Here is a 19,821-nt window from a genome sequence, read left to right as displayed (position 1 = left end):
AGAAACTAATAAGGTTCGAAATTACCTATTAATATCATGGCAAAGGCCGGTTTTGGATCCTTCATTCAATTCACATCTCCAAGACGTAGGTTGGAATTGATGTGAATACTTTTGCTATTCTTTAAATGATTAATGCATCCCGTAGGCCTATTCTTTATAGAGTACTCTCTTATTTCACTTTTTACACAATCATCCTCTTTCACATGGCGAGGAAATAAAGAAAAAGAAAAACTTTATCAAAACCAGCTGGATGACTTTTAACTTAAAAGTTTTAAGTGGGATGGATATAACTAGTGTGACCCGAGATGATTCAATAATCAAACCTTGACCGAGAATTATTTTAGCTTTTATCAAAGAAAAAATGCACCCCAAATTATCAGTAGCGTCCCAAAAAGACAATGCATTCATGATAAAATCATCTACCGAGTCCATCGTAAGTTTATCCTTTTGATATTATAGACGAAATCATGATTGTATATTTGAGTTGGTATGAAAATAAATCATAATTGGGCGCACTATTGTGAGGTCAACACAACTGACCTTCCAAACCGCAGAGCCCTCATAAAATTGTTATTCTTAATCTCATATATTTTACGACTTTCTTTCGAAACCTCATTACAAGAATATACAATTTTGATGATTATTCCTTTGTAAATCGGCAAAGATCAATATCCCTTATTATCGCCCCCTGATCATCGCAAAACCGTCAGATACCACTGTAGTGTCATCGAATCTAGGGCAATTTATCATCAAGTGATTGTATGTTTGAAAAGATAATTGTCCTTCAATTCGAATCTCTTTCGGTAGATAACTCAATTTCAAACTGTCAAATGAAAACGGTTTCGAAATAGCCAATTACTGAAATGCCCCAATCAAATCATGTTTCTCCGTGGCTTTATTTCCTTTAGTTATTAGTTCTATATTACTTTACTTTATGCCATTTAATTACACTTTCTATAAATTATTTTAGACAAAAAAGTGAGAAGAGTTCAGTTCACCAGCCCATCTTACAAAAAAATTGTAAACTTTAACATTTCAAGGAATTAGTCTATTTATACTCATAGTTCAGTCATTTTTACATATTTTGACTAAAAGAATATTTATGATTTTTGGAACTTAATAAACTGTACAGCAATTTTCTCGCACATACAAGGAGGGAGACAAATTGTATAGATATTCATCCGATTAAACTTGTTTTGAAGTTTGATATTTTTTTTTAAATATTGGGAGGGAATAGATATTCGATAAAGAACACCGAAAAGAAGCCCAAATTCTTAGTATTGATTTGGACACATCACGAGTTTTTTGTTTTTTGTTTGTTCGGGAAGCCCCGTACACTGACTAGTCTGCAGGCACTTGGTTTTCGTAATTCGCATAGTGAATAATGCAGAGTCTGAAGTAGTGAGACTAGATTCACTACGTACTGTGGCTGGCTATTTGACACATACAGAGTTTTTGGAGTCTATAGTCCTCACTCTAGACCTGTTGACTGTTATTGGTCAAAGTGTCTGGGCTTGCAGACCTGACCTACGGCATGCCTAGCCCAGCTCTACGACATTCGGTTTTATCACTTTGTACGGTAAATTGCCAATTCGTCTTCTGCCAACTCGTCCAATCACCACATGGCCTACTTTCATTTAGTCTAATGCCATTCCGTCCATCAACATTTCGTTTGGACCAAATAAGAACCATTTGGTCCAAAAACCATTTGCTCCAATCATCACTTCGTCTAATCACTATTTCGTCTATGACCATTTCGTCTCAAAACCAGTTGGTCTAATATCAATTTCTTTCATTTTTCACACTTAGTCCAATTATACCAAATGGTATATGGACTAAATGGCTATTGGACCAGTTGGTTATTAGACGAAATGGTGAGTGGACGAATTGATAATTATATAGACCATGTGGATAGTGGACGAACTGATGGTAGACCAAATGATAGTAGACGAGATGGCAATTGGATAAATTGGCATTAGACGATTGGAAATAAATCCCTTGTACTTGGTGCAAGTGTATATGGGTTTTCAGAGCAAATAAATTCCTAATGTACAGGGGAGCGTTTCATCAACAAGATCTGACAACTTTCATTGAATTCAACTGGCCGAGAAGGACTGTTACTATGGAAATTTTCGAATGAAACAGGACTTGAGGAAGAAAACGCCCGACAAAGTCCTTTCCCGACAAGCCCGGATGTGACCTATCCGAATCTTGGAGAGAACCATGAAACAATTTATTCAAACATTAATACCAACCGTCCATAATCGCCATGTCTCTGCTTCTGCCGGACCAGTATATCCCGGTGCTCATCCGTCTCGTCTTGTAGGTCATCGACATCGTGTACACGAGCTAAGAGGATCACGGTAGCGAACACCGTAAAGAATACTGCCACCACCGTACTGCGGCGACGTCGAAACCAGCGCCGCATCATAGAAGATCATCAGATCTGAACTAAGAGAATGATGACGTCGTCGACAATCCTTGCTGAAACCGTCTCCGGCTATACTGCTTGGGCTGAGCTTTGATGGAGGGACGCACATCAAAACACTAAAGGAGGACTGATGCACTCAACTTTCAGGCTCGTCCCGATCCCGGGACATCAGCAAGTCATGCACTCGAATCATGAGGAGAATATCATTGTCGACTCCATTAATTTGAGGGTGGTGATCAGAAGGTTCGTCGGCGTCTCAAGGATCTCTATGTACGCCTTTTCTTTGCCATCTGTAACGTAAAGGGGAAGAGGTGTGAAATAGTTATAATCAAAATTACTTTAAGGTCTACATTGGAACGTATTTTATTATTATATCTGTATCATTAATTAGATATATCAGATTCTGACTTCCTTATGTACAAAGTATGAATTAAGAAGATTGTTATGTATTGAGTACTTACACGAGTTACAGAAATTGGTTTAGAGTGGTTATGATCGAGGGAGCGAGGGTGGGTGAAGAGAGAGAAATAGAGGAGGGATGTGGCATGTGGAAAGTGGACACCTGCGTGAATGGTAATCTTGAATTAGTGAAAATCCCAAAATATCTAACACAATACACTGAATGGTCTCTACCGATCCTATCTTTTGTTTTCAGAGAAGCTGCAGACCGGCGTTCATATAAATTGGTAAACTTAAAAGGGAAATTGGCCATGGATGTGGTAAATCTGGCACGACATGAACTGGACACGCCCTATCCATGATCTCTCTGTCAGAATGATGGTGACATTAAAGACAGGTAGACTGTCAGGCAACGTTGACAGTTGGGATCCGATGCAGAAAGTTGCAATTAAGCGTAACTTGATTTTCAATCCAATGCGCAGTTCATGTCAACTGTGCTGTCTCCTAACTCGTTAATGGTTAAGAAAGCCATCTTATATATCCTTCTGAAACAGTTAAGAATGATTTGAGAGAAAAATGGGCTGACACATTGGAATTATACTGTTAGAGATTGATGTCACTATTGGCTATCCATAGTTAAACTACATCTTTAAACCAGTTTAAATTAATGTTAAACCCGACTTCAAAATACGGGCCACAAAGTCTAACGGACTGAACTGATAAAAAAAAGATTGCAGGAGCTGATCCTGTATGAATTATGAAACAAAATTTGAATCAATTGTCGTGGTGATCATGGATGCAGAAACGACTCGGTTGACTAGTTGGAAAAGTGTCCTTTCTTTCAACTTGAAATTGTTTGGACTGTTGTTATAACCTATCATGTCCCTCTAAAAATAGCGTCATTTGTCATTACAAATCGGATGTCATTGATTTCCGTGTCACGTGATTAAGATCAATGATATAATCATGAAACATTAATCTCGACAGGTCGTGATGCTACAGAGATGGCCCCAACACCACTACAGCTGACATGTACACCTTGAAGCAGATGAAGGGGGGGGACTACAGTTCCTCGTTTGGTCCATGTGAAAGGGAAGCTACTTTCCTCAAAGCCCAACAGAGGGAGACTCACAAAAGTTCCCCAGTCTACATCAGTAGCAGCCAACACATGGTATGCGATACATCCATGGTTTTTCGATTTTGTTCGAATTTCAAAAGCACGATATGTCTGCAGAGCAAGTGATGTCCCCAAATCAGTTCCAGGTCCGTATACCTTCAGGTCTTTCACCCACGGGCAAAGACTCACTCTCAAGGTCTGGTGACCTGCCTAACCACCATACACAGTCTATTGTCATTCCAACAATACTTCTTGTTCCATTCATTGACTATGGTAAATACCGCCAAGGACTACTAGTGATGGACATCTGACATTACCAACAAAATTGGGACATCCCATCGTCAATTGTTCAAAAATCAACAATTTGCTCAGAGGATTAACAATCATTTACATTTGTCGATACACAGTCAGAACTGTAACAATCTCCTACGATTGAATCTCTTAAGGGGAAAAAAAACGCATACAACCAATAGCACACCCGCAAATTACCCCCGCCCCCCCCCCCCCCCTCCAAGAAAAATCCAGTAAACACAGATGGGGTCATTAACTTTCCTGCTTTAACGGTGGCCTGGTGAATGGTTAAACCATGAATAGCTCCATGGTCAAACCATGGTTAAACATTTTAAAAATTCAAACGTGATCTTTCTTCCCAACTCTGTAAATGAAGCTCGTCAGTTGTTAATTAGAAACAGACCGACCCCACCCCTCCCCCTATAGGCCCACATGGTATCCAATCCGTCATCCGTTCTCCCATCCAATCTAAGAAAAAAAAATATTGGTGAATTATTTGACTTTGGGCAATTCCATAGGTTGGTGGACATGAGCTCAATGTGTTTTTGTACATATAGCCCATCTGAACCGTAACGTGAGTAACCACTTTATCTGCACCCCTAGTAAAAACCATGTGTTCTTTATTTTTTGAATTATATACAAAAGTGTCTCCCTAATATACTTCTTTGAAATGGATATAATCAACTTTCATAAAAGCCTTGTATGAGGACACTTTTCACTTATGTCCACTTTTCATTTTATGCATGTCCAAATCATGTAACATGAGTAACCGACACATTTCAAAGATTTGCCGGGAGCATAATGAAATTTCCCAAGTTTTGTTTTTATACAAAGGATAGTCAGACTGCGCACTATGCTGTGATAAAGAGATGTTTAGTTCCTATCAATAATAATGGAGTTACAGCTCCAAGTGTGAGTCAAGGTGTCTCCAAATGTAACGTGGGTAACCGTGGAATAGCCCCTATGATCATTATACAACTTCCATATGAACGAACACCTTTCCTAATTTTGTTTTTCATTTTCGCATCTCTCGGTGCTCCTTGTGACCCCACACCTTTTTGTTGACACTGGACTATAATGCTTGTAATTTCCAATGGTATAGTAGTAAATATAATTGTGATTCCAGGTCGTAATTTTCACTCTTTAAAAATGTTGTTCAAAGTAACCAATTCTTTTGATGAATATGTGCCCGATCGATTAAAATGGTAAATATCAACTTAAGTTCTGCTCGAAACAAACAAACAAACAATAAAATAGTTTGACTATTTCTGTCGGTCGGGCATAATATTCACCAACGCATTGGTTTGTGGTTTTGGCCGATGCTTCTTAAAGGTCAAGTCTAACTCAGAAAAATGTTGATTTGAATAAATAGAGAAAAATCAGACAAGCATAATGCTGAAAGTTTCATGAAAATCGAATGTAAAATAAGAAAGTTATGACATTTTGAAGTTTCGCATATTTTTCTCTTATTTTCTCTTTTTATTCAAATCAACATTTTGTTGGGGTGCCGGGACGGTGGACTTGTCCTTTAAGGAGCGTGGTGTAACACACGATACCTCGAATTATGATAGAATCAAAACATTCCATTTAATTCTCACTCAATGTAGCAATTATATTAGTCTCAACAAATTTAACGATGACGGGTGTCCATTCACAGGCCTATTATAAAAAAATAAATACGAGATTCAACGTGTTAAATGATCATAAACACTTAATTCTAAACAGGTGCTCTCGCTTGGAAACACATGTACTGCATACATCATACCCAACAGCTCTTTGTAAAATCATCATTCAAATAATTTTTTCATGATCACCGGAGTATTGTGCTTCCTGTTTTAGTCGCCAGGCTCCTTGGTTTTTGCACGCAATCAAGCGTTTTCATTGTGGTTCCCACGTATCGTAGACGTATATTACGGATATGGTTAATAAAATTGTGTTGGTAGATGAAGAAGTGAACCTCTCCGTTAATTGGCTAGCTATGTGGCTGACGAGTTGGTTGGGTTTCGGCATGATGTTGGTTGTTTTCTGATAATTATGTTCTGATCGCGAACCACGTCTAAAATCTCCGAGCTACGATCTTGTTATTTTATAAGAGTCGGAAAGTCATTATTCACATTGTCAATGAAAAAAGACTCAAGTTTTATCAAATAAGTGTCTGTACAGGTTACAACCGCTTATATTTTAAGCATTGGTCAGTCATCCAAGCAATGTGAAATATAGGCCTACAGGAGCCTATTTGTTTCCCATTTTTAGGCCTTCTGTGATTCATACGTACACCTGTGTAGACGTTGTCCAGATCCAGCTAGGGCTATTATGTTTCAATTAATAATGTATATTCGAAAGTTCGAAAACAGAACAGTTACATCATGTGTGTGGAGCGTTGTGGCCCAGTGGATTAGTCTTCGGACTTTGAAACAGAGGGTCGTGGGTTCGAATCCCAGCCATGGCGTAATTTTCTTCGGCAAGGATTTTATCCACATTGTGCTGCACTCGACCCAGGTGACGTAAATGGGTACCTGGCAGGAATTTATTCCTTGAAATGCCACCGCGCTGTAATAGGCTGTTGGGCTAAAGCCGTAATATCCAATTAAGCGCATAGGGACGCATTTGGCAGTGATATGCGTTATATAAGCATGTTGGTATTTGTTATTATCAACGCACCAATTGCATAATGATTATTGGAATGTTACCAGTAAACTCCAGCAATGCCTTGATGAGTGAGGATCAAATTAGACACCCAGCTATATCCCATATCGATGTAGATAATCCAAGGACACATTCCAGCGGGAATTCAATTGTGATAGGAATGTTTTAAAACCACTTTAATTTCAGACTTACCTTAATCAATAATGCTTAATATATATTCCAATAATCGCTGGGGCAATCCAAAAACTCACAGACCATACAATGGATGCAGTGCAACCGGGCCAGGGAATTCACCACAAATCTTCGAAATGATGTGATTATGGGAATCAATCTCCAGCTCAATATCCACTCGAGCATCTGATCAAGCGAATCAACGAATCCCTGCGCGTGATCAACACATGAATGAAGAGTTCAATTGCTGAAGAATAGGCTGGACAAAAGCCATTGTAGGGATTATAGCCAGGTAATGAGAGACGAATCGACAGACTAATAATCCAAAGCAATTAATAAGGAATGGGATTGAGGGCCGAGTGACCTGACCAGACCAAGGACCTACTACATGACCAGACCGAGCTAGCTATTGAGCTGCGGCGAAGAATGGGTGACCTGTCGATCTGTTCGCTGGAATCAGAATGAAGAAAACCGCGTACACGCAAAGCCAGGGTAATGACAAGCAATTAGGACTCGAGTACATTCAACGGACGGATGAACACCAGACAAAAGGTTTAAATAGGGAAAAGTCAGAGGGGGGCCTTGGGCATTTCCCCCATTAAATCCTCGCCCCAGTTCCATTCTAGTACTTGCCCCGCAATCCATCCCCTCCCCTTCTTTCTCCCAACTTTTCTTATTCATGAAAAAGAAAACAGCAACACTGAAGAAACACGACCCTCAACCTCACCTCGCCCATACATCTCACTCCTCGAGCATCCCTTTTCCTCGTTCCACCTTTTCAGATTTATTTGAACAATAGGCCCACGTACGTTCGTGTCAATCAACGACAAGTGTAAACATTCAAATGCATGTTTTCATGACAGTCATACCGATATGAAATTATGAGCAATAAGATCGACCAATCTCTTTTCAGGTTGCCAAAATAATGTAATGTCTAGCTGTATGCTTGTTCCATGGACCTGCTTGTTCGAATAGTGAGCAGGAAATGCGTGTGTTTTATAATAAGCAACACTCATTTATTTAGGAGGGGGGAAATGATTTTGAAGGAACTTTGTTCCCTGGCAAATGAAGAGGACTATATAACTGTTAATAATTGTTCTCAACCTATACAGATTTATTTTAATGCAGTTTTACAGAGTGATTAAAAAAATCGCATGGTAAAACAGCTAGCTGTCGAGTCTGAAGATTTAGAGGCTTCTTGAATGATCGCGTTATTGGTAGAATGACACAGGCTTTTACTTTTCCTCTGAAACAGTTTATTCCGATGCAACCATAATAATGCACTTTACATTTTGAAAAAAAGCTCTATTCCCATCCACACAGAAGCTAGCCATAGGCTTTTTCAGATATGCAAGACAACAAACGGTGTGATGTTTGGATCCTTTCAGGCCCTATTTCACTAAATGAGACGAGGCTGTGATGTATCATAGTATACAGTCTCGAAAATGTCCCAACACAAGACAAGGTGACAATTACTTTGCCAATCAGTCGCTAAGATGTTGCTGCAATCTCTCCAAGCAGTCTTTGCGAAGTCTCAGAGATGTTTCCGAGACGTCACAGTTTAAGACCGAGTCGCGTTTAAGACCTAACAGACGTCTCCATTGGTGAGAAATAGGTCAATGATAATCATCAGGTAGACGTCTCCACCACGTCTCATCAGTCTTTCTTGTCTCCTGCAGGTCTATTCGATGTCTCTAACTCCGTTACGTATCTGCAACTAATGGAGATGTCACAGTCTTGAAGACGTCGCGGAGACTGGAAAAGGTCTTTTAAAATCGAGTATGTTCAGTTTCCTTGCAACTCCTCAGAGGCTCCGTAATTTCTAGGAGATGTGTCAGAGACATCACGGAAACGTCTTTGCAATCCTGTTTTGACTCAAAATATTTCAGGGAAAACTGGCAAACTGGTCGCGAACGAGTTGCAAGCCCAGTAGGATATGGGGGGGGGGTACTCGCAGTGTATTGGTAAATGGGGATGTGCCGCTTGAATAGGTCATATTTTCGTGGTACAGAACAAGATTATTAAAAAATCCATAACTATGATAGTTTCAAAGTGGTAAATGGGTCCCTTGTGATATGATTATGTTCTAAAATATAGCAAGAATAGTGAAATCATCTATCTCCAGTGTGAAATCGACGACTATAGGAGCGTCATTATTACGACCAATACTTTATAACTGTTCCTTTCGATTCGAGTCTACTATAGCTAACTGCGCTATTAAATGAATGAAATCGATTAAGTGTACTCAGACGTATCCCATGTTTTCAAACAAAATTATCTCCCCAATTTCGACATACAATCAATATGGAAACTATCCCGACATAACCCATGAGTCTCATCAATTACCCAAAAGCTTAACTCTCTACTTGAAAACCACACGGGCCAATCCTAATCGTAATTACAAGATTAAGGATACGTAATTCACCCAAATGACCCAAGTCCGGTTAATAACACAAATCATCAGCCCCCCCCCCTCCGGAAAGCAATCCTTACAACCGATAATTCCTACTTTATATTATCACCTATCAATTTGAAGAAAAATAATAATGAAGGAAGAAAGAAAGAAGAATGAGTTATTATAATCTAAACCGTTATGGCATTTGGTCTATTTTGTATTTTCTTTACTAGACAGACAAGAGGGAGATGGGTGGAGAAATGGGCGAGGGGGTTGAGATGTTAGGGAAATTTTGAGGGGGCAACACATGGCGTTTAGGGCCAAAAAGATGACATTTTAAATACAAAATATACTTTTATGATAGAGTTTGACATACTTTAAAATATATATATATATCACAATCATATTTAAACCTTTTTTTCTTTCTTATTCTTTCCATTTTCCTTTTTTTTTCTTGGTCGTGAACATTTGTTTTTTGTGTGGGAGGAGGGGCATGCCCCCTCCCATCCATACGCCAGTGGGATAGGAAGGGAGAAAGCGAAAAGAGAAAGGGTACGGAGAGGGGGGGGGTGATGGGCTCCAATTAAAACGTGAACTACAAACATTGTTTCCGGCGTGTTGTTGCTCCACTTTATGGAAATCGAGCTATTATTCAGTTAAAAAGAAATTACGAAAAACCACAGAACTCAAATAAATTACTTTTTCCTGGAGGCGATATTCCTGGGAGTATTTTATTACGTTTCCTTCAACGGGATGACAAAATAAATGCATTTGAACTTGACCACTCATGGAATAACCGTCTATTTGTAGACAAAGACACTCCGTTAGTGCTAGCAACTTTTGTTCAACTCTGGTGACAGATGAAGTGTACATGGTATTCTTGTGGCGTCTCTTTTGTATGTGTCGAAATGAGGTGATATCTGCAAACACCAATTCCATTCATATAAAATTGTAAATACACAATATATTTTCGTGAGAAAATAAAGTACCACAATATCATGGATTGTATTGTCAAATTTCACGTCTTTATTCTCCCGCTTATGACTATAATTTTCTTTCATTCTCTTATTGACGGAACACAATACTTCGGAGCATGTCTACTCGTATAATTATGCCAATTTTACCAAGAGTTTCTCGTCTTCTAACTCTTGAAAATTAGTGAGTTTTAGGAGCAGTGAACAAGAACGACGTATCATTCGTCTGTAGGGTCCATGGTCTGATCATTCCATCGTCTGCCCTTGTTCACTCAATCCTTCTATTACAAAATGCCTAACTTATGAATTTAAGACAACGTACGAAACATGTCATTTGCATTTAGGCTAGAGAAACGTAAGCTATTGAAAGGTACGTTGTAGTATCAAACATGTAAAAAGAAATCAATTATTTCGTCACGGGCAAGTGACGGGACTCAATTATTGTGGCATTCGTCACCCAAGCTACCCGAGCTCCCGACGTCTCGGCAAGTCGACTGTCAAAAGCGTATTGCAACAATTTAAACGTCCAAATCTGAATACAATTGATGGCAGTGACAATATTCATCAAACAGGTGCAATTTATTTAATGACTTTCATTGTTTAGTATGCGGATAATAAGAACTACTGATCAATCTTTGACGTCAGAGACTGTCACACGTCCAGGCTCAAAATAAAGATCTAGCGAATTTCCGCAAAATAATCTCGTTTTCTCCGGACTTTCCTCCATCGAAGGTTGGAAATCAATGATTGTACAATAATACAGTATAGAATGTTTGGATAAATCATCGTCTCGAGTTTAGTAAAGAGTTTCAGGAGTTGACAAACATAATTTCCTTTACTGAAATGATTTGAACGTATAAAGCCGGCCTATACTGTCAAGCCTGTCTGAGAGGCGATTTCTATGCAAATATCGTATTTCAGATAAAATGACCATTTACTGCGATAATGTAACTATTTACTCATTCCTTTGTCGGGGAGTGAGTGCAAAGAACATTTCATTTCTACATATGTTGGCTGGTTTATAGAGACCTATTTAAACTCTACTACTTTAATCTACATACTTCCAGCCAAGAATATAGAAGTTTATTTGTGCCCTTGGGCGACCTGAATAATAAATAAATTAATTAATTAATTAATAAACATACGAGAGTTGCGATTTCCGAATTTCATAAACCATCTCATGCAATTTGTGCTGATAGCCTTAAATGTTCTTAATTGCAGACAACATGTAAAAAGATATGTGAAACATGTGACTAGTTTAGGCCTGGACTCTGATACGAATTCAATTTCAAACTCTGTCAGACATGGCAACTGTGTACCGAGAAAATACACGTCTGCATTTCTACTTTTCATCAATCATGTTAATTGGTTATGGGTCAGTTCAAAATGCACGCTGATAATTCCAGAGAGCGGGTCAGGATTAGATGAGGAATGGTGGGATAGGGGCAAATCTACGATGTTATAAACGGGGGGGGGACAGGACATTGGTTGATATATAGGCCTAAGCATTTTTTTTTTACAACAGAGCAATTTAAAAAATGTAAACAACGATCTCACAATAATGAACCTACTATATATTGCAAATGAGGGTGTGTGCTAGTGCTCAATTCACATTTTCAATAGCAACGCTAAATAATCGATGAGCTTTTATACTTTACCTGCGCCCAGTGGCGTACCGTGGGTCATGGCATTGGGGGGCACCAGCAAAAAAATTTGAGTCACTTAGTGAGCGCGCGAAGCGCGCTCAATTGCCAGGCATACTGACCTGATAGAGACATTTTAAGGACAGTGCCATATGTATCTCACTGACCACACAATGCGAGCGCGAGCTGAATTTTTTTATATTCAGACCTAAAAAGGGACATTATAAGCAAATTTTTGTAATCATGATACGCACCTGTCTCGCTAAACAAACAAAGCAAGCGTGAAGCGCGAGCCGAAATTTTTGTATATATTGACCCAAACAAGGTCATTTTAAGGACAACATTTTTAGGAATCCATTAAGAGTAAACATATCTCACCATAGTCATCTAATGCCAGTGCCTAGCGCTTGCTAATTTTGTTAGAATTATATACATCTAAACACACGAAGCACTTTTTAGTCATTGTAATCATGATTATCATACGCATCTCACTAATCAAATAATGCGAGCGCGAAGCGCGAGCTGAAAATTTAGGAAATTCATACCTCAAGAGGGGCATTATAAGGCTTGTTTGTAGGAATTCACGAAGACCATGAGTATTTCACCAACCAAATAATGCGAGTGCGAAGCGCAAGCTGAATATTTTGATATTCAGATCAGAAAAAGGGACATTTTAAGGACTGATTTTAGGAATTCATGAGGAGCAGACATATCTCATCAATCCACTAATGCGAACGTAAGCATGGACAGGAAAAGTTTTATATTAAGACCTTAAAATGGGGCAATCACTTCAAGTAGTCATGAAAAAGAAGCATATGTCACTTCATAAAACAATAATAATTCGAAGTACGAGGGAATATATTTGGTGTACATTGACTTGAAAACGGGAGGTTTTAGTACAACAGGATTATATATATCTTTAAACAGACAATGCGAGCACAAGGAACAAAGAAGACATAGGCCCTTAGGAAATTATGTTTCATAAAGTTTAATTTTTTGTGTGTAATATAACATAACATAATAATAATATAATATAAGATTATAATGAACAATAATTTCTTATTTCCCACTACGTTTCTCTCCCTTTACTCCTTTTCCCCGTTTTTTTTGGGGCCAGCCGATTGGGGGGGGGGGGCACGTGCCCCCCATGCCCCCCCCCCCCCCGTAGTTACGCCACTGCCTGCGCCCTTCCTTGGTTGACTGACTGTTTCTTCAAATATGGGGCGATACGACGTACGTATGAATATATCAGAAGAAACGGTTACACTTCGTAATTCTGAAACACGTAAATTGCCTATACCTCGATGTTCGTTAATCCGAAAACGTAAAAGGGTTCGTTAATCCGAACATTTGTGGCGTTATTCCGAAGGTTCGATAATCCGAAAACGAAATAAGGTTCGATGTTCCGAAGGTTCGTTAATCCGAAAACGAAATAAGGTTCGTTGTTCCGAAGATTCGTTAATCCGAAAACGAAATAAGGTTCGTTGTTCCGAAGGTTCGTTATTCCGAAAACGAAATAAGGTTCGTTAATCATTTCGTTTTCGGACTAACGAACCTTCGGAACTACGAACCTCATTTCGTTTTCGGATTAACGAACCTTCGGAATTACGAACCTCATTTCGTTTTCGGACTAACGAACCTTCGGAATTATGAACCTTATTTCGTTTTCGGATTAACGAGCCTTCGGAATTACGAACCTTCGGAAATACGAACCTTCGGAATAACCGAACCTTCGGAATAACGAAGCTTCGGAATTACGGTTGTATGCGATATTGGTTATTATGTCTACGAGTGTAATTTTCTTTAAAGTTTAATTCAATATATGTATGTATAGTCATGTCAACGTGTGCAATTTCTATTAATTATCTATGTAAAAGCTGTAGGAAATGTTTCTATATATAATATATTATCTAGAATAAAAATTGAAATTGAATTGAATTGAATTGATTTCCTTGACCTATAATTATCCCCATGGGCCTCTACAAGGAGATCCATTAAACATGAAATCTTGGCAATCATAATAGAAAGGTGTTTGAGGGGGCAGCTGTCGGGACAGTCGGGCACATCCTGTTTTCACTTTCTCGGTCAAATTAGCAGTGTGCTCATTGGATGACGGACAAGTGTAACCAGGCATTGGATCTGTGAACAGACAGGAGTACGAAACTGTGGCTACGATCGTATGGTAAAGTGGAAGTTGATGACGAGTCCCACACATGCATGTCATGTGCTGATGGTTAAACCAAAAGAGCAAAGGATCAAGACTTGTCAAAATCATTCAGTACGTCGAGTCATCAATGGCGAGTACATCGTCAGGATGAACACAAAGATTGAACATACGTCGCATCAAATCAGCAGATGACAACGTGAAAGCCCTTGGCAGAGATTTTGACTTGGTTTATGGTTTTGCATATTAAAACTCATATAATTACCACTAGGTGATGTGGTGTTGACTCAATGTTGATAGTGTTCATAATAGCGATCCTGATGATGAGGACGATTTATTTTGTTTTTATGATTGCTATGGTGATAACGACCCATGGCTTACAGATGGGAGGAGGGGCTTGGCCCCACAAAGTTTCAATGACTCCCCCCCCCCCCCCTCAAAAAAGCTAGAAAGAAAAGGGAGTTGTCAAAATATATCACAAAATTCGAATTTCTAAAAAAATAATCATTTTGGTTTTGCTCGCTCACTTCGTTCGATCGGGACATTGAAAACACATTGTCTCACACGCTATGTTTGTTTATTTATTTATTTATTCATTATTAATTTTTCATTTTACTTATTTATTAATGTATTTATATATCATTTCATTTTTATTTTCATTCATTTATCCTTTTTTTAGCTAACGATGGTGGTTATTAAATGGTGATTGTATCTTACGGCATGTTCCGAATGTGGCCCCTAGAGCAAACCTTAACGAAATTTGTTACAATTATTATGTAAACTGTTAATCACGTCGAAAGCAAGATATGCACGCATTTCTTCTTTATTTACCTAATTAAAAAAAGGTACAATGTAATATTGCATCAAAATCTTGATTTCATCTACCACATTCTGTGTATTTAAATATTTGGGGGGGGGGGCGTTTGGTCTGGGGGCATGTACCTCATGACGCAATTGATACACCACGCACTTCGTCTTATCTCATATACGCTGAATGAGGTCATACAAAATATAAATAATACACTCACTGCTCAACGAAGTTCATGACATATGATATGATAATATCGCAATACCTAATCTATAATGTTCCAATATCTGAAAATTCGGTTTTTAAACAATCCGCCCTTTGAAAGAAGAAGTATTGTCACGCAAAATTGATGATTGACTAGACAAAATGCGGTTTTGGCAAACGGTGCTCGGATAACAAAAGTACAGACGGGTTATGAATCATCGGGCCTTACTGTTTGGAGTAGGAAAATGGGTGGGATTATTAAATTTTCACCTGAAAATTGACAAGTGTCTGGGCGCGTCAATTCAGACGGCCATCCCATCTCGTAGCCTTTCGACAAGGCTCACATGGACAAGCGTTACATGACTAAAATCAGATCTCTGACCCCTCTGACCAGGCTGGAGTTGACGATCGAAGGCTTCATGTCGCTGCGCTCGCTGCTTCTTTCGTCGTTTGTTTCATTAAAGGTCAAGTCCTCCCCAGGAAAATGCTGACTTGAATAAATAGAGAAAAATCAAATAAGCATAGTGCTGAAAATTTTATCAAAATCGGATGTAAAATAAAAGTTATGACATTTTAACGTTTTGCTTATTTTGCACAAAACAGTGATAAGCACAACTAGGTGAGTCAGTCGATGATGTCCATCACTCACTATTTCTTTTGTTTTTTATTGTTTGAATTATACAATATTTCGTTTTTTATAGATTTGACAATAAGGACCAACTTGACTGAACCATAAAGTATTAATCAATGCTAATTCCACATGTTCAGGGAGGAATTAATCCTTGTATCACTTGACAATGAGGAGAAAATTAGAATATTTGACATAACAAAAAACAAGAGAAAAGTGAGTGGATGACGTCATAGTCTCCTCATTTGCATACCATTCAGGATGTGCATATAACTGTTTTGTGAAATTAAGCGAAACTTTAAAATGTCATAACTTTCTTATTTTACATCCGATTTTGATCAAATTTTCAGCATTATGCTAGTTTGATTTTTCCCTATTTATTCTAATCAACATTTTTCTGGGATGGACTTGACCTTTAAAAAGTAGGCCCTAATTGTATACGCGAAGAAGTATAAATATTCACGATATTCACGAAAAGTTGATTGATATAATTGATTAGGTGTGGTGTTTTATGGAGGGAATTATATTGTGAAATACAATTGGAAAGTTCATGATATTGAAATGGATCAAAGGCAACAAAATAATATTCAACTTCAAAGTTCAAGTTAGTTTCACGTGCCATACACTGTCATCCAGATTAAAAAAAACAAATTACCGGAACAAAACCGAAACCAAGTCACCTGTTTGATGGTGTTCCTTCCACGTTCAATCAAATCTATCCATCACTTTTAAAGTTAATATTGAATTCAAATCATATTATCTCACAAGGAAATACAACGTCCTGTCGAATATGAAGAGAGTGTTTAGTTTTCACAATTGGACTTGTTTGTGGTGGATATTAGTGATTTATTTAAAGCCCCAATACACCGTAAATCTACTCTGCGAGCCACCTGCGGAACCTTATAAATTCAGTAACTCGGCAGAAATATGAATATGGCCCGAGAGAAAAATTATTCAGAGTTTAGAAAATTGGGTCACCGTGATTGAATTCATTCAGGGAGCATGAAATGTGCATTTGTATTAGGTTTGAGGAGTAAAAAACGTCTCGTAAAACTAATAAAAGTACAGACAGGACAGAATTGAAAAGACACATGTTACAGTTATAGACAATCCCCCTTGAGGGGGAAATGAAAATAATGCATTTCAGAATATGAAGATTTTTACGATGACAACACGACATACTCATCAAATACTGTAACGATGTTTCAAAGTGCACCTTGAAAAAATAACGATGCAATACGGCAGAAATACTTTTCACGTCAACTCTGTAAAGTCAAACAAGTTTTTTTCAGTGTGCCAATTCAAGTTTCTAAAGATCCAATATCTTGCAACTTTTAATCCTTTTCCGACGTAACATCGACAGATTAGGCCTACTTAAACTAAAATTCATCAAGATTTGTTTGTTCAATTTTTCTCTAGATACATTCATCATTTTCTTGACAATTTGGTGTCTTCGTCTTTGTTTACAAAGGATGCTTTGTAAATTTCCTGTAGCCTAGAAAATATGACACCGATTGATTTCCGTAGAATTACGATTTATTGGATCATTTGTAACTCTTTGCAAGACGGGGCCCTGGGGCCGTGGAAGAAAGAAATGCGTTTAAACGTAACTAATAACAGGAAAACAACTCAAGAATAAGTCCCTAATACAAGCATTTCATTGGTTGAAAATCAAGCTGTGTTTGATTTTTAGAGTAGCATTTGATCGCAACTCTTCCTGTAACGGGGTCCCCTGAAGGTGTAAATCTGGTGTAGGTTCCGTGCAGTGCAGTGTAGGCATACACGTTGGGCCTGTAACAGCCCATGGACAGGGTAAGACCACTGACCGGAACAAGGTCACACATGGTGTTCATACAGAAATCAAAAAGTTCTTTGCATCAACACCAATAGCAATGCCTTCCACATACTTTCTAAATGCCAAAGAGCTAACCATGACCATGGAGCTATTAATAGCTCTATGCCATGACTGTACCATGGAGCTCTAAAACACAGATAGCTCCATGACTGTACGCACACTTTTTTCCGGGGGGGGGGGCGAGACGCTTTTTTTTAAAGAGACTTGAAAGCGAAAGAGCGAATCGAATGAGTTCGTCATGAGGCGCCTTTTGCATTTTCGAAACACAAAATTGAAGGATCTAGTGCACACTTTTGGTGAATTATCAGTAAAAAATAAAGGTTTTCAAAACACCATGCCCCCTTCCCCACTGCGTACGACCATGCTATTTATTCATACTCCTCTCGGAGACGATCTCACTACTTTTGGAGTGAGATTTGCATCTTGGGTTTACTCTCTTTTTTTTTGTGAAGATATCTGAACAGATGCACAGTTCACAACTTTTCACTCCACAAAAAAACTTCACTGCACTTTACAGATGCATAGTTCACTCCAAATGGATTGGGCCTTGTATTACTTCGAGATGAGAGTGATTAAGGTCTAGATTACCTCTTTTTGTTTAATGTCCGCCCAGTGCCTATTATACGAAGCTCCTTGTATTGTTTTTTTTTTTAAATCTTAAAAAATCTTTTTTTAAACTTAAAAAGATTCCAAACTCCGTACATCCATCTCATCCTCCTTTGAGAAGTTTTGAGAATTTGAGAATATACATGTATATAAATTTAATTTGTCAAACAATAGGCATGAAGTTAAAAACTTTGAGAAAGGGGCAAGAATAAGAAACAGACTGGCATACATTATGTTTCATTCCCAATCTTTCACACACCAGGAATTAAACGAAAAAAGAACGTGTAATATTTGTTTTGTTCATATGCAATCATAATATTATTGACGCATACCTGCACTTGTTGCAAAACAACCTTCCTATGTAATTTCCAACTATATAACCTATTTGAATACAGATTTCATTTAACTCTATAAGCAGCAGTAAAGTTCAACAAAGCGTGTACCACTCCCTCAATAACACAATGAGTAGCCCTTAATTGAAAAGAAAACAGTTTCCCATATAGTGTGGAACATATTAAATGTGAAATCATCTTTAAAAATTGAGCACAATGAAAATGTGAATCGCATCTTCCAATAAACTAGTTTCCAGTAAACTAGTTTTAGGAAGGTAGTGAGAATGGTGTCCTAGTCCATCATAATTATGAACACACTGTGGAATTTCACACTGTAGAGGTGACCACAGTGTGAAATTATCTCCACACTGTTAAGTTTGAGCATTTTAAAGGGATACTCCACGCTGAAAAAAAAATTCACCGAGCAAACTGCTGAAAATTTCAACAAAATATGATGACAATAACTTGATGACCAAGTTATTGAATTTTGAAGTTGAGCAATATTTTGTGAAAACAGTTACACGCCGTCATGAATATTCAATAAGTGGGGTGATGACGTCATGGTCCCACTTTCAATTTTCTTTTGTTATTACAGAACGATAAAATCAATTTAATATGTACATACATGTGTCTCCCTTGTAACATGAACCTACTATTGTAACAAGATAAGTTGCACTAATGATTATCTTACACATTAAATCAGTTGCCAATCCTTTTTTTTTTCATTCTTGAAGGACAAAAATTTGAATATACAATAAAATACACAAGAATAAGTGGGGATAAGCCATCATCAGCTTGTTCGTTGTCATGAAGTCGTGCTTCAGTCGAACTGTTTCATAGAAATAATACAAAACTTTAAAATGTCATAACTTTGTGAAAACTTTGTTAGATTTTAATGAAAATTTTAGCGTTTTATTTTGCCTGATTTTACTCTATGGGTTCAAATCATATATTATCTTCAGCCAGGAGTACCCCTTTAACAGCGTGGATCGCATCTTATTCGCCATCCATGTCCATCAGATCTATCATCCATATACTCGATGACGTTGAGCAGTCGACCTGACATATTTTCGCACTCCATACGCTGTCAAGTTCTGTCATCAAAATGCTTGTCGAGGTCGAATGACGCTTGACAAACTCTTGGACTTGGGTCATCC

At 38.1% G+C, this 19,821-nt stretch overlaps 1 protein-coding gene across 2 annotated transcripts in view; it reads right to left on the bottom strand.

Annotated features, from left to right (window-relative positions):
* Window positions 1–19,821, bottom strand: part of LOC129253903 (uncharacterized) — a 57,297-nt gene that overhangs the window by 6,481 nt on the left and 30,995 nt on the right. Inside the window, exons 1-2 of one of the 2 annotated variants that reach the window (XM_064095253.1) lie at window positions 7,077–7,780; window positions 2,256–2,721 (exon numbers count right to left, since the gene is read on the bottom strand). In XM_064095253.1, coding sequence (XP_063951323.1) covers window positions 2,256–2,431 — 176 coding nt within the window. In that variant the 5' untranslated portion in view covers window positions 2,432–2,721; window positions 7,077–7,780. Of the gene's footprint in view, window positions 1–2,255; window positions 2,722–7,076; window positions 7,781–19,821 lie in introns of those variants that run through there. The other variant, XM_064095254.1, reaches the window with a different exon arrangement.

The sequence above is a fragment of the Lytechinus pictus genome, chromosome 2 (assembly GCF_037042905.1).
Source record: "Lytechinus pictus isolate F3 Inbred chromosome 2, Lp3.0, whole genome shotgun sequence".
Classification (NCBI taxonomy): domain Eukaryota; kingdom Metazoa; phylum Echinodermata; class Echinoidea; order Temnopleuroida; family Toxopneustidae; genus Lytechinus; species Lytechinus pictus.
Note: the sequence above shows the minus strand (reverse complement) of the source record. Positions and strands in the feature narration are given on the sequence as shown.